Source organism: Callospermophilus lateralis, chromosome 5 (genome assembly GCF_048772815.1).
Source record: "Callospermophilus lateralis isolate mCalLat2 chromosome 5, mCalLat2.hap1, whole genome shotgun sequence".
NCBI classification, from domain to species: domain Eukaryota; kingdom Metazoa; phylum Chordata; class Mammalia; order Rodentia; family Sciuridae; genus Callospermophilus; species Callospermophilus lateralis.
In genome coordinates this window covers 4,645,598-4,659,887 of record NC_135309.1, presented here as the reverse complement: position 1 = coordinate 4,659,887, position 14,290 = coordinate 4,645,598, and the positions used below count along the sequence as shown (strand labels likewise).

The following is a 14,290-nucleotide window of genomic DNA, read 5'->3' as shown; positions in this document are numbered from 1 at the left end:
CAATAATGACTTCATAGAGACTTGAACCAAACTACCCATAAAATGAGACAGAGTGTGGCTGGATGAAAAAAATCCCAAACTACCCTGCTTACAGGGACACACTTCAGCCCAGAGGACACTGACCAGGGGCTGAGAGTGTTTTGCCAGGGCATCTGAGGGAGCGGTGGCCAGAGCAGCGGTGAGCAGACTTCAAGAGAGAAGAGGGGTGGAGCCACAAGGAGGTAGCCCTGTCAGGCCCAGGAGCATCCAACAGTGCAACACCTAGACCTGTAGGTGACAGCAGGGGGGCCCCCCCGCAGCAGGCACCGTCCACAGGGAAGGTCCTCCCGACAGAGTAGGAGGGAAACCGTGGGCTGGGACGGGGGCTTAGACCCAGCAAGTAGAGGCAGGACAGAAGACTTCCCGAGGGAAGAGAAGGCCACTGTCCTCCAGGATCACAGAACATTCTGCAGGCTGGATCCTGTGGCCGGCCACACATCGACTCCCACCAAATTAACAAGGTAGGAGTCCTACCAGGCATATTCTCTGGCCATATTAGAATTAAGCTAGAAATCAGTAATAGGAAACATTTTGGAAGATTCACAAATACATGGAAACTAACAGTAGGCTCCTGTAGGAGTGAATGAAGAAATTAATAGAGTCTAAAAATATCTTGAGAAAAATGGAACCAGGGCATGCCCAGATCTTGAGATGTAGCAAACCCATTTCTAAGAGAAGCTTACAGTAGTAGATGCCTCCACCAAAAGTGAACCAATAAATAACTCAAATAAACACTTTGATGCTTCTCTTCAAGAAAGTAGAGGAAAATAAACCCCAAATCAAGAAAAGGAAGGAAATAATAATGACTAGAAATGAAATGTAGACTAGAAAGACTCCTTTGAGCAGGAACATACCAACAAGTTAAACAACCTACAAGAAATAGGTAAATGCCCAGGAATACACAACCTGGAAAAACCGAATTAAGAAGAAACAGAAAATCCAGACAGACAAGTAATGGGTAAGGAGATAAAGTCAGTAATGAAACTCTCCCGTCAAAGTTGAGCCTGGAACCACACGGCTTCATGGAAGAAGTCAGAAAAATGTCCAGGGAGACCTGAGACCAATTCTTCTCACTCTTCCCTAAAATTGGAATGAAATGGAGGACTTACACCTCACTCAATGGGGCCAGCTTTGCCCTGATACCAAAGCCAACTAAGGATGCTACCGGAAAAGAGTAGCTCAACATCACTGAAATGCACAGATGCAAAAACACTCAATCCAACAGCAGGTCGGGTCAGACACAGACACACTGTTGGAATTATCCTCCATGAAACAGGTGTCTGTGGCATTTGCTTGATTTCCTTCTGAGGTTGGTGCTGTGTTAACAAAGGAGAAAAGTAAGCCCAGATGGAGAGAAAGTGCTGGTACCGCTCCAGTCTGTGCCATAGATGGATGTGGAAGCCTAACAGTTGCTGCTCTTGAGGGGTGGTCTGCAGCACATCTCAGCTTTTGGTGACAGTGGGAGTGAGTGGGTTCTGTGACCTGGAAGACACCTTCTGTACAGAAAGAGCAACCATGGTCAGCCCTTTTAGAGAGCACCGAATTCCTCCATGCCCCACCAAGGGGCACACCACAGGCTCCCGGGGCTCAGTGCCACCTCAGAAGCAGCTCCTGAGTTCTGAACTTGGACATGGCATTTCCAGTGTCTTAGGAATCTTGAGCAACCCAGAGATTGGAGAGGCTTAACTCCTCTTTTATTTTTTGAGGGATGCTTTTGCTGGAGGTAGAATTCTAAGTGACAGATGTCAGCAGCATGGTCAGTGGGCAGACAACTCTCTGTATCCAGGGAAGGTTTACACAGAGCACCTATAAGTGCTTCGGCTGTGGCCCATTGGGCAGAGGACTGAGCATCCTGGGCATGACATCCCCAGGGGCCCTGGAACCAGACCACACAGACACCGAGGGAGTGTCGGTCACATTAACACACACTCACGTGTATATCATGAACTCCAGGGAGCCACATATAACACACACGCTCCCTTTCTGTCACCTACAGAAGTCCTTGTGGGATGCAGCTCCTCGCCGAGTCAAAGAACAGCAAAGACATTGTAAGACAGGAGATGATAAAGGGAATGTGTGGCCAGGCACGTAAAGAGGGGTGGACTTTCAATGAGTAGAGGGCCAAAGAGGCCAGCTGAAGGAAAAGAGCCAGCCTACGGAGATGGGCTGTGCCTCACAGGACAAGTTTATAATGACACTAGACATAGTTCATGAGGAATATAAAACAGCCTCAAGTGTGCCTTGCCTGTTGTCAAAGTTCCCCAGACTGAAGGTAAACACAGCTGCCCTTGTTGAAAGGTTTTGCCCTCTTCTCCTACGTGGTAGATCCACGAAGTCACTCACATCACAGAAGTTTAAATATCACTGATGACGGGACTTAACCAATAAGAGAACGCCAGGTATAATCATGAAAACGCAGTCTTTCATGAAAATAGAGTATTCGCCAAAACAGACCCTGTGGTAGGCCATAAATCATGTTTTAATCCATTTAAAATTATGGATCATTTGTAGAACATTCTCTCTGGCAGTAACAATATTAAATCAGAAATCAGTATCCGGAGATCAGAAAAACTCCACAACATTTGCAAATTAAACATTGTTGCTTCAGTGAACACTTGTAAACACGGCTGAGAGATATTGAAGATGACGTACACAGATGGAAAGACCTGTCACGCTGGTCACCACTGTGAGCTCACTATGTTTAGAGTCCAGTTCTCCAGGAATTCCAAACGAGATATTCCAACAATCACTTAGAGAAAGTGACAAGCTGATCATCAATGAACTTGGAAATCCCTGCAGAACATCCAAAACAGTAAGAAAATAAAGTGACCTGACATATTCTAACTGGAAGCCTTGTCATGCAGCTGTGGTATCCCAGTCTTGTGAAATCAGCAGATAAACAGACCCAATGGCACATGGCAGACTGAGGACCACACACACACATATGCCTCTGTTGGCAAGACAACAAAGAATTTACAGGCAAAAATCTATTCAACAAGTAGTGTGGATATCCACAGTAAAACAATTTTAAAATATACAGAAAATGTAATTATACAGCATGATTATAAATGTATGTTGCCCTGGAAAACATGGAGACACAGGTAAACATCCTTGCAACACTGACTTTAGAAACCACACATTGGCCTCTGTCAGATTCAGAACTAGCTGTGCAGTCTGCAGGCAGATTAATGCCTTCCTGAGCCCTGGTTTCCACAGTTTTAACTGTCCTTTGAAGGGGTAGAAAGCAGAGCAAAGCATTGGAAATACGTCAAGTACAGTGATGTCAGAGCCCTGTAGGATGTGTTACAGACACAATCCCTGCCACTCAGAGGCCTCATGACCAATACAAGACACATTCAGAGGTGGTTGGTGGAGTCTCTCCCAGCTGGACTCCTGAGCCATGTTTCCACCACCTTGTGAAGTAGCCTCAATATGTGGCCACCAAGGTTCTCAAAGGGGACAACAGACTGAAGATTGCATGATATGTTTGTATTTTTCAACCTTTATTGATTTATTATTACTGACAGAAAGATCATACACATTTAAGATGAGCAGGATGGAGTTTGATGCACATATGCAACATGAGAATTGAATGACACCTGTTAGTCTGGTCAACATGCGTATCACATCATGGTGACCTTGCACATGTGGGTCTGAGGAGAAGATGTCAGACCCTCATCCCAACACATTTCAAGTACAAAACACATCCTGCAGTTGGCATGCTGCATGCACCAGAGGCTAGAACTTTCCTCCTGCCTGAAGAACTACACCCTCTGAACAGTGTCTCCCTGCTCCCCCACGAGACCTGGCAGCACAATGTTCCCTTAGCTTAGGAGCTCCTTTGTCCACTGTGTGCTCCTGAGAGTCCTGCCACAGGCCAGGAAGTCCTGACATGAGGATCTATGTTAGGACTCTCGACTGTGGTGCCTTGGGCTGCATGGCTGTTGCTATAATGGTACCACGATGCTTGCATAACTCTAGTTTTGTAATATATTTTGAAGCCATGAATATGACACCTGCAGCTTAGGGCTAGTCAGTATTTTGTGGTTCTAGGTGAATTTTAGGATTTTTTTCTATTGCTATGAAAAATTGCATTGGAGTCTCTGTATGGAAATTCCAATGCACAGGGATTCCATTAACCTCGGGTCATTTAGGCAGCAGGGCCAATTAGTGATACTGGTGCTTCCAGTCCCTGAGCACAAGTTCTCTGTCCATTTGCTGGTGTCTATTTAGTTTATTCATTAATGATTGCAATTTTCAGAGCATAAATCTTCCCCCGACTTTGTGAAATTTACGTAGTCTCTTTTCTTTCACGTTATTATAAGTGGAATTATCTGAAGTCCCTTCCCCTGGTTTTGTTGTTAGACGTTGCTGGGTTTTGCATGTGGTTTTGTGTGCTGTGGCTTTCCTGGGTGTGTTTTAACAGGCTTTGGGTAGAGTCTCAGGATTTCTGTGCATAGCATCACGGCATCTGCCATCAGGGCAACTTGGTTCTACCTCTCCCACCTGGAGGACAATGTGCCCTTCCCTCCTGTGGCTCTGGCTGGGTCTCCATCTTAACCACAACAACAAACCCATCTTATTTAACCTGCTGTGACCCTGTTCCCAGATGAAGCCATCTTCTGAGGCGGCAGAAACCCCAGCACTCTGTTGAGGGAATACCACTCAGCACACAGCAGTTCACAGCTTTTCTGTAGAGCTACTTTTAAAATTATCTGCTGTGAGTTCTGTATCTGTTTCTCCTCTTTCATTCCTGACTTTATTAATACAAGTCTTCCTTCATTTTTTCTAGGTGACCTAAAGAAGTTTGTCAATTTTTAAATTTATTATAGGAACAGCTTCCAGTGTTGCTCATCATGCTTATTTCTTAATATCTTTTATCAATTTCTGCCATCACTTTTATCATCTGTCTTTCCTGCTGGTTTACACATGGTGTATTTTTCTCCTGGGGGTGGAGAGGTCAGTCAAAGGCTTTAGAGTTTTCTTTTCTCTTGAGACAAGGTTTAGCAGTCACCGTTTCCCCTCTGAACACAGCTCCTACCGAGGACAGCTGCCAACTGGAACAGGCCCAGCATGAGGAGCAGGACTGACCCCACTCATGCGTGGCTCTGAACACTTGCCCACCAAGTGAGCAGGAGAGTGAGGGTGAGGACCAGGCTGGCAGGGAGGTGGACCGGGGAAGGAGATGCGGGTCAGAGGTGCCATGTGTGGTAAGCAGGAGGAAGAGCTTCTGGTGACCTCTCACTGCACTGTGACCACAGCTAATGCTGCATTTTATGTTCCAAAATAGCTAAAAGAAAATTTAAACATTCTCACCAGAAAGAAACAATAATTTTTTGAGGTGTTGGAAATATGAGCCTGATTTACCATTATACGTTGCAAACTAGTCAAAACTTTACACTATGCTCCAAAAATGCATGCAACTTTCATTTGTTCAGTAGAAATAAAACTTAAAGAAATTTTAAACATGGATAGCAAGGTCATGATGCCCTTCACAGGGGCACTTAAGCATGGACTCACAGAGGGAACAGTGCCCTGGGCTCGTGCACACTTGCAGACATTCACAGACCTTTCAGCTGGTGCCTCCCCTGGGAGGGGATGGTTAGGGTCCATGAGCCCAATACTGTGTCATTAAAACAAGCCAACGTGGACGTTTCCTTCTGCCATTTTTCCTGAGCAAATCGTATACCTTGGGCTCCTCCTGATGGATGTACCCTCAATTCACTATGATGACAGCCCCTGAGGCTTTGGTCTGCCTGATCACACCTTCTCACATCTAAAACATTTTGAGTACACCAGCTTTGCTTCATTTCCCATCTGGTTCATTTTAATACTTGTGATCTTGTTCTACTGTGATTAATATATTTATTTATACATACTTAATTTATAGTACACTTTTATTTTGTGATAATTGATATGTTAATGAGTAAAATATTAATTATTAAATCTTAGGAAAATAACACATAAAAAATGAATAAAGACCATAAGTACTAATATTTGGCACAGTCCAAGGTAACATTAAGTGCCATCCAGGGTTCAACAAAATAAAATATGGAAAGTCTTGCTAGAATACAGCTGAATTTCATTAAAAAAAAAAAAGACAGAAAGAAAAGCTCAGCAACCCCTGGGACTCCCGGTGGGGAACCCCGAGGCTCCTGGCTAGACCAGGTCAGGCACGCAGGGCAGGCCCTGGTGGAGCCCCCATGCCACACTGCCTTCTCAGCCTTCTCAGGGCTGCCTTCAATTCCTTGTTCCTCAGACTGTAGATGACCGGATTCAGGGTGGGGGGCACCACCGTGTAGAACACAGGCAGCAGAAGGTCAGAGATGGAGGGTGAGCTGGAAATGGGCTTCACATAGGCGATGCTGCCGGACACCAGGAAGAGGGTCACAACCACGAGGTGAGGGACACAGGTGGAAAACGTTTTCCACCTGCCCTCCTTGGACGGGATCCTCATGACGGTAGAAAAGATGTACCCGTAGGACAGCGTAATGAGACTGAAGCACAAAATCACAAGGCTGGTAACGAAGACCATGACTCGGACCTCAGGGAGGATCGCTGTGGAGTCCAGGAGGCTGAGCAGCTGGGGAATGTCACAGAAGAAGTGATGGACTTGGCTGGACCCACAGAATGGCAAGGAGAAAGTGGCCGCCATGTGCATGAGCCCAGAGATACCGCCACTCAGCCAGCACAGGGCCATCATCCTGACACAGGCACGCTGGCTCATGATGACCTCGTAGTGCAAGGGCCAGCAGATGGCCACACAGCGGTCATAGGACATCACCGTTAGGAGGGCTGTCTCAGTGGACACCAAGTTCATGAAGAAGAAGGCCTGCAGGGCGCACCCCCAGAAGGAGATGGAGGTGTCCTGGGTGAACGAACTGACGACAGACTTGGGGACTGTGACGGAGATAAAGCAGAAATCCAAGAAAGACAGGTGTCTTAAGAAGAAGTACATTGGGGTCTGCAGGCGGATGTCCACAGTGGTGACTGTGATGATCAGGAGGTTCCCCGTGAGAGCCGCCAGGTAAACTAGTAAGAACAGGACCGCATGTGTGGTCTGAACCGTCCAGGAGTCTGCGAACCCCACGAGGAGAAACACCACAGCCTCGCTGCTGTTCCCACCTGCAGCTGCTCGGCTTCCTCCTAGGATAGAAGAGTGGGTTACAGCTCTTTCTGCCTGGCTGCCTGCAATGACGTCCCTGAAGCAGCCAGGCAGGTGACTGCTGCATGACAGATCACACAAATGCACAGGTGGAAACTATCTTGCTACCTGAAATCTCGACCACACAGCACAACACTCGATACAAAGTACAACCTCAATAAATACAACGAAGGACCTGAGGGACCTGGAGAGATGAAACTAACATAGAAAATGACACGGGATTTTAATAGGAATTGCATTAAATCTGTGTAGCACTTCAAGTCGTAGGGCCATTTTGACAATATTAATTCTGCCTATCTAGGAGCATGGGAGATCTTTCCGTCTTCTGAGGTTTTCTTCAATTTCTTTCTTTAGTGTTCTGTAGTTTTCATTGTAGAGGTCTTTCACGTCTTTTGTTAGATTGATTCCCAATTTTTTTTTAGGCTATTGTGAATGGTGTAGTTTTCCTAATTTCTCTTTCAGTAGATTCATCGCTAATGAATAGGAATGCTTTTGATTGATGGGTGTTGATTTTATATCCTGCTACTTTGCTGAATTAATTGATTGGTTCTAAAAGTTTTCTGGTGTACTTTTTTTGGATCTGCTAAATATAGAATCATGTCATTGGCTAATAGTGATAGTTTGAGTTCCTCTTTATCTATTTGTATCCCTTTAATTTCTGTCTTCTGTCTAAGCAGGCTAGAGTTTCAAGGATGATTTGGTTTATATATTTATGGAATATGACTCATCTTTAAAGAAGAATGAAATTATGGCATTTTCCAGTAAATGGATGGAGCTGGAGAATATCATGCTAAGTGAAATAAGACAACCCCAAAAAACCTAAGGCCTAATGTTTTCTCTGATATGCAGATGCTAATTCATAATAAGGGCAGGGACACTAGGGAAGAACAAAGTTGCTCTAGCTTAGGTAGAGGGGAGTGAAGGGAGGGGAGGAATAGGAAGGTGGTAGAATGAAACAGACATTACTGCCTTATGCACATATATGACTACACGACCAATGTGATTCTACAACACATACAAGCAGAAGAATGAGAAATTATAACCCATTTATGTATGAAATGTCAAAGTGCATGAATGCATTTTACTATCATATATAACTAATTAAAACACACTAAAAAATTATAAAGTCAAAACAAAAAAAGAAAATTACAGGGGACCATGAGAAGAAAAGGATCTGACCACAAAGATAGTATCCACAGAAGAGAGAAGTACCCATAGGTGGGGAGAAATCAGCAGGGCTGCTCCCGTCTGTGGAGCAGACGTATTTGGAAGTGTGCATTTGTTGCTGTGGGGGGTGGGGGGTCTTCAGGGCTTCTCAGCTTTGGTGACAGTGGAGTGAGTGGGTTCGGTGACCTGGAAGGCACCTGCCCCACAGTGACTGAGAGCACCGCCCCCCTTGATGCCTCACGCAGGGGCACACCACAGCTCCCGGGGCTCCGTGCCTCATCAGAAGCAGCTGCTGAGCTCTGAAGGGGGCATGTTAGTGGAGGACGCAACCAAGCACAGCATCAGGGGGCAGCTGCTCTGGTGGACAAGAGGGTACGAGGGACACAGGTGGTGTTTGGACACGCTGGCCTTGCCATGCGCTGTTGGAGACAGGTGGGAGCTGCTCCTGGGTCAGGTCTTGATGGGTGTTTTGCTGTTTTTCAGACTGGTGTTTAGAAGACAGCGTGTGGAAACAGGAGGAGAATCAGGGTGTGCCGACTTCAGGGGCTGCTGGGCCGCAACTGGGACGGGCCTTCCCTCTCATGCCCTGGCCCTCAGCTCTCATCCGCAACCTGGACCCAGCAGCAGAATCCTGAGCATCTGGCCGCACGGCTGAAGCACTGAGCAGTTTCGGTGACCATCTTCTCCAGTGTCTGGCCCCCACTGTATTTGTTGGGTTAGTCCAGTGAAATGGCGTCTGACCACGTTCCCAGTCTCTGTGAGTGTGTCAAGCCACTCTCAATAGAACTCTCTGCCCGTAGCAGTTCATGATCAAGAATGTATGCACAACAAACCAACTCCCTGCAGAACTGCAGGAGTTTCAACACCTGTGTGTACTTATGAAAGCTCAGCTACCATCGGCACCACAGTTTTCCAGCACATCCAAAAGATCCCCTCATCTTCTCAGCAGTACAACCTCCTCCTCTGCCTGTTTCCCCTCTGGGCAGCCACTGACTGCTGAGCCGCTTAGGGCAGGTCCACAAGAACACCCAGAAGGAAACCCAAGGGGCATGGGCCAGGGGTCTTTCCCTGGGAATCTTGTCTCTCTCCACCTGCCCATGAGCCCAATGTTGTAGGGACACCGCAGCCAAGGGCACAGAGGAAGGCTCCTGTGAGCTGGAGGAGCAAACTCACACTGGGCTCTGTCTTCACTGTGGCTTACTGCAGCCAGATGACTTCTACCTTCACTCAAATGGGCTTCAAAGGACTGTATCCAGACAGCGATCATGGGGACAGAGATGGAGGACCCAGGTGTGGGCTCTGCCGAGCAGGATTGGGCCAAGACACTGGGATTGCCTCATTGAAGAGGATGCTTAAGAATTCAGCCAATGTAAACACTTTCATCTATGCACAGAACACCCCTTCAACCTCACACATACACACACACACACACACACACACACACACACTTACACACTCTCCCTAACTGTTACTGCTGAATAGTTCAAAGCCATAAGTAGAGACTGCTAGAAGACCATGCTCCTTTTGCCCCACACTTTGGGCAATTATACACTATTCATGCCAAGATCTGAAATAACAATCATACAAATGAAAGAAATGAATATTTATTCTAAAATTCATGGTCCTCCATCTAGACAGCAGATAAGGAGATAATGTGAAAATCCAAAAGTGCAACCTACTGATAAAGAAGTAAAATAGCATTTCTATCATTTTCCTCACCAACTCTGGGATCAGACTTACTGCATGGTGTGGACTGATTGCTAGTGAACTGGGTCATGGAGCAACTTCAGTTGTTCAAAATTCCAAACCCCTGTTCCTTCGTCTGAGATGGAACCTCAGCTTCTATGAGTATCTCTCAGGGCCAAATGGAGAAATGGCTTGATCTCACGGTGTGCTGCAGCCCTGGTCAGAGCAAGGTATCTTCGTCTTTCCCTAATCTAGAGGAACACACCTGGTGAGCACCATGCCTGGTGTTCACCTCACAATGCCAAGTTTATGGTCTTTGTTAAAAAAAAAATGCTGGCCAATAAATGAGATCTAGTGAGAGAAATTTTGCATGATTCTGAGCTCTCTGGGGGTAAGTTTCCTTGCATTAAAAATATGTTCTTTGGGAGAAAGAAACCAAAGTACAACTTTGATTAATCCCAGTGGACAGCACTAGTGGGAAATACCTCCTTTATGTGGAAGAAGGTAGAAGACTGGAAATTGATTGTATAGTACTTCGCATGCACCCAAAGTTCAATTACACACAGCATTTTTCTGAAGCAAGGGAAGCTTCAAAATCATATGTGGACCACAGACATTAGCCCAAACATGGATCCTGGGACTCAATTTCTGTTCCTCTATTTTCTTCCTAAACTACAACCCAATGGGTCTATTCCTATGTCCTTCCTCAGCCCTTCCTGTCTCAAGTCAAATAAGTGTACGGAGAGGACGAGTGTTAATGTTGTGTTTGCATCTTCTGTGAATTGATCTTAAAGGTGGACCTTGATGCTCTGGTCCATGCGCCTGTCCTCACTCTGAGTGATGCCGTTTTGTACCCACACCAGAACTGAGGCCACTGGATGTCTGTTTGTGGTACTGTTAAATATTGCCTCATTTAAAGTCGAGTTGATATTTATTTGTATGTAGGAACTAGTTTTATATTAGGAATGCTGATTCTTTGTGGAGGAAATGAGTGGAACATCGTTTTCCTGTTTGTAGTTTGGTATTTCTCTGCAGGTAGTCTCTGATAAATATACATTATTAATTTTGTGGAGTGTTTCTAGCCTTCCTTACTTTTTAAAGCTGCTTAGTTTATTTCCTCATTTGTTGAACAATTCTCTTTTAATTGCTAAGGTTGTGGATTAGGACTTTCCAACACTCGTCCCTTCACAGAAATATTAACCTGAACAGCCACTCGTGCCAAAACCCAATCACACCAGGCTGAGGAGCTGGGGGAGAGATGGTGGCTCCTGTGTGCAGCAGGAGAGGGAGGTGGCAGCTTCCCTTGCCTGTGGTTCCTCTCCTACTCCACAAGGACCACGTGGAGACGGTCTCCGAACAGGAGAAGCTCTGGACCTTGCTTCAGACCCCAGTGCCAGGCCCATCCCAGGGAAACCTAGAGCCAGGCTCTTCCCCAGGGCCCAAGGTCCAGGCAACTCTGCAGCCTTGGTGTCCAGTCCCGCCCTACCACAAGCAGCCTTGGCAGGCCAGGCTGCAGACACGCCCAGCTCCAGGCTGCCCCATGTATGGACTGGCCCCAGTAGCTCTAGGCCCTCTGCCAGGACCCCTGGACCATGCCTCCCGGTTGACCCCACAACCAGAGGGTCCCTCATGACACCTACCCCTGACCTACCTGAAGTCCTGAGCCTGTTCCACCACCAGGTCAGCCCATGACACCAGGCTACCCAGCCGTCCAGTGCAGACCAGACCCGGGAGTCCAGGCTTCAGGTCCAGCAGAGTGGGAGAGCAGCCCAAGATGGCTCCAGGTCCTGTCTGTGCACACGCCTCACGGTCAACCTGGTACCTAGAGATCTAGTAGCCAGGCCCAGCCAGTGACAGGCCAGCCTTCCCTGCCCCCAACCTCAACCAAAGTGAATCCATGACCCTACCCCTGCCCCAAAGCTTCACCATGGACCCACAATCCAGGCCGGACTCCATGCTGTTGGGAGCCACTTTGTCCCACAGAAGCAGCCTCTGAGGTGGGGCCCACCCAGTGGTTTGTTGTTGTGCCATGGACACTAGCTCTAGGCCTACCCAGTGCCAGACTGTCCACCATGGCACCATGTTCTAGCAGAACCAGGGCTCAGGGCTGTTACAGAAGACCTATCTGGGCAGTGCCCAGCACCAAGCCAGAGGCCGTGGCGCAGTCTCCAGGTCAGCCACACACAGCCTCCAGACTGTCCTCCACGAACAGAAGCTCAAAGCCAGCTCTGGACCCAGGGGTCAAGCCCACCCCAGCAGAGCCAAGCCTCAGGCCTCCCTCCCCTCAGGAGCCAGGTTCATAATAATCGTCCATTTTAAACTTGAGGAACATCAGCATGTGGCCTCGAGTGTGAGGGCCACTCTGTCCCCCCCACAGTGCCTCGTGTATGCTGGCTGTGACGTAATGTGAAGTCCTGTGTGATGGCCCCTTCTGCTCCCTCCTTGTTGAAGATTCGCTGGCTGTTCAGGGTCTGTGGCCATCGCTCTGCAGGCGTGGTCGGCTCTGCAGGCGTGGTCGGCCCTGCTGGCAGTGTCCCTGGAAGCGGGTCTCTGTGTACTTGCAGAGTGATATGCCTTGTTTTGCTCTGGGAAGTGGTTTCTCCTCACTCAGGGACACACTTAATAAATCTAACTTTAAAATAGGTCACACACATAATTTAATGCCAATTTTGGAGAAAATCATTAACTTCCCCAGAAAGGCCACTACTTTGTCTGAAACAAAACAAACTGTGGTGTCTCACTTCACAGGTCAAAGCCATCACCGCAGGAGCCCATGTGCCGATTACCCAGCTGATGAAATCTGTCTTCTGCAATCGCCACATTGTCCCCGTAGCCCTGTTCTTCTCCAGCTACTACAACACACGCATGCACACCTACAAACAACACACACACGTGCAAAGCACTTGCTGCTGTCTGCACAGACCCATGGGCCACAGATGGAGAGCAGGCTGTGGGTTCACAGGTGCGACCCAATCTCACCGGGACTTCTCTACTCCGCAGCTTGAGCTGGGTCTCCTTAGACCTGACTCCACTTCTCTCCTTGAGTCGCAAGAGTTATAAGAAAATACCAGGGTGCTGCATGAGCAGGAAGGTGGCAGAGTACGAAGCTCTATGCCCCAGGGACACACCGCATGTACCACGACATGTGGCCACACATCTCAGGAGACCTGCAGAGCCCCAGACACCCAGCAGTGACGCCAGGGAGTTAACAGGAGAGCAGTCCACCTCATTAGGGTCCACCTCTACCCAGGCCAGCAGAGCTGAGAGGTCCTGAGGAGGAGGAGTGAGGTGTGCAGGTCATGCCCGCCTGTCCCTGCACCGCGAGGCTGCACACCTCACTCCTCCCCAGCTCTGAGGGAAGTGGAGCAATGCGGGTGCTGGGGCAGATGAGAGGAAAGAAATGGCCTGACAGCTCTCAGTTGCTGGCGGGCTGTGTGGATTGAGTACTGCCTGGTAGAGGGCAGGGCTGAGGGCCGTGTTCACAGATGTGGGACTGGGAGAAGCAGCGCAGCCCGACACTTTCCCCCAGGGGCTTGGATGTGGCCTCCAGGTCTTTCCCTGCCCTCTGGAAAGGATGGGCAGTTCAGGATGGCCCCCGCACTCTACCAGGCTGGCAGACAGATCACGGCCCCGAGACATCTGCCACAGGAGGGAAGGGAAGGCACGCAGCCCGCGGTGGTGTCCCGGAGGTCAGCACAGTGCTGCAGGGAAAGAGGCTGGAGGTGACACTAGCCCACTCAGCCCTGGGAGACGCCAGCCTGAGCGTCCTCACACGGGAGACAAGAGTGCAACACGCTCCTACCTGGAAAAGGCCCGGGGCTGCCGGGGTCTCTCGGTGGCAGAACTGTGAGGTCTGACCCCACTGAAGCCAGACCTACGTCCTAAGAGAGGGTCCGGCACAAAGCTGCGAAGGGCATGGGACATCAGGGCTCGCGAGCACATCTCCAGTCACTGACACTACGGAGAGAGACCTGTGAATCAAGCCACCGTTCCAAAGAAGTGTCTCAGGGGCCCCGAGAGCAGACACCAAGAACGAAGCAATAACACATCAGCACAGGGACAATGTCAACAGAGAGGAGCCATAAAACAAGAAACAGGACATCTGTGGCTGAGGAATGCAACGACTGAGTGGAAGAACTCCATGGAGAGCTTCTATCACAAACCCAGTCAAGCAGAAGACGTATAGAAACAGAAGGCAGCAAACATCAGCAAAGAGAGAGATTGACCCCTGCA

The 14,290-nt window shown here is 48.3% G+C and overlaps 1 protein-coding gene across 1 annotated transcript; it reads right to left on the bottom strand.

Moving 5' to 3' along the window:
* Window positions 1–6,208: 6,208 nt before the first annotated feature.
* LOC143386791 (olfactory receptor 14L1-like) lies at window positions 6,209–13,999 on the bottom strand. Its single transcript, XM_077109426.1, has 3 exons — window positions 13,860–13,999; window positions 11,709–11,879; window positions 6,209–7,265 (listed from the first exon to the last, which is right to left on the bottom strand). The coding sequence occupies exons 1-3, from the start codon at window positions 13,997–13,999 to the stop codon at window positions 6,209–6,211; spliced, it is 1,368 nt and encodes a 455-aa protein (XP_076965541.1).
* Between the last annotated feature and the right edge of the window lie 291 nt (window positions 14,000–14,290).

Coding starts and splice junctions, on each gene's coding strand:
- LOC143386791 (XM_077109426.1), bottom strand. CDS start 13,999: ATGTGCTCGCGAGCCCTGATGTCCCATGCCCTTCGCAGCTTTGTGCCG. Junction 11,880..13,859: donor CAGCCCCGGGCCTTTTCCAG/GTAGGAGCGTGT, acceptor CTAGATCTCTAG/GTACCAGGTTGACCGTGAGG. Junction 7,266..11,708: donor GAACAGGCTCAGGACTTCAG/GTAGGTCAGGGG, acceptor TCTGTCATGCAG/CAGTCACCTGCCTGGCTGCT.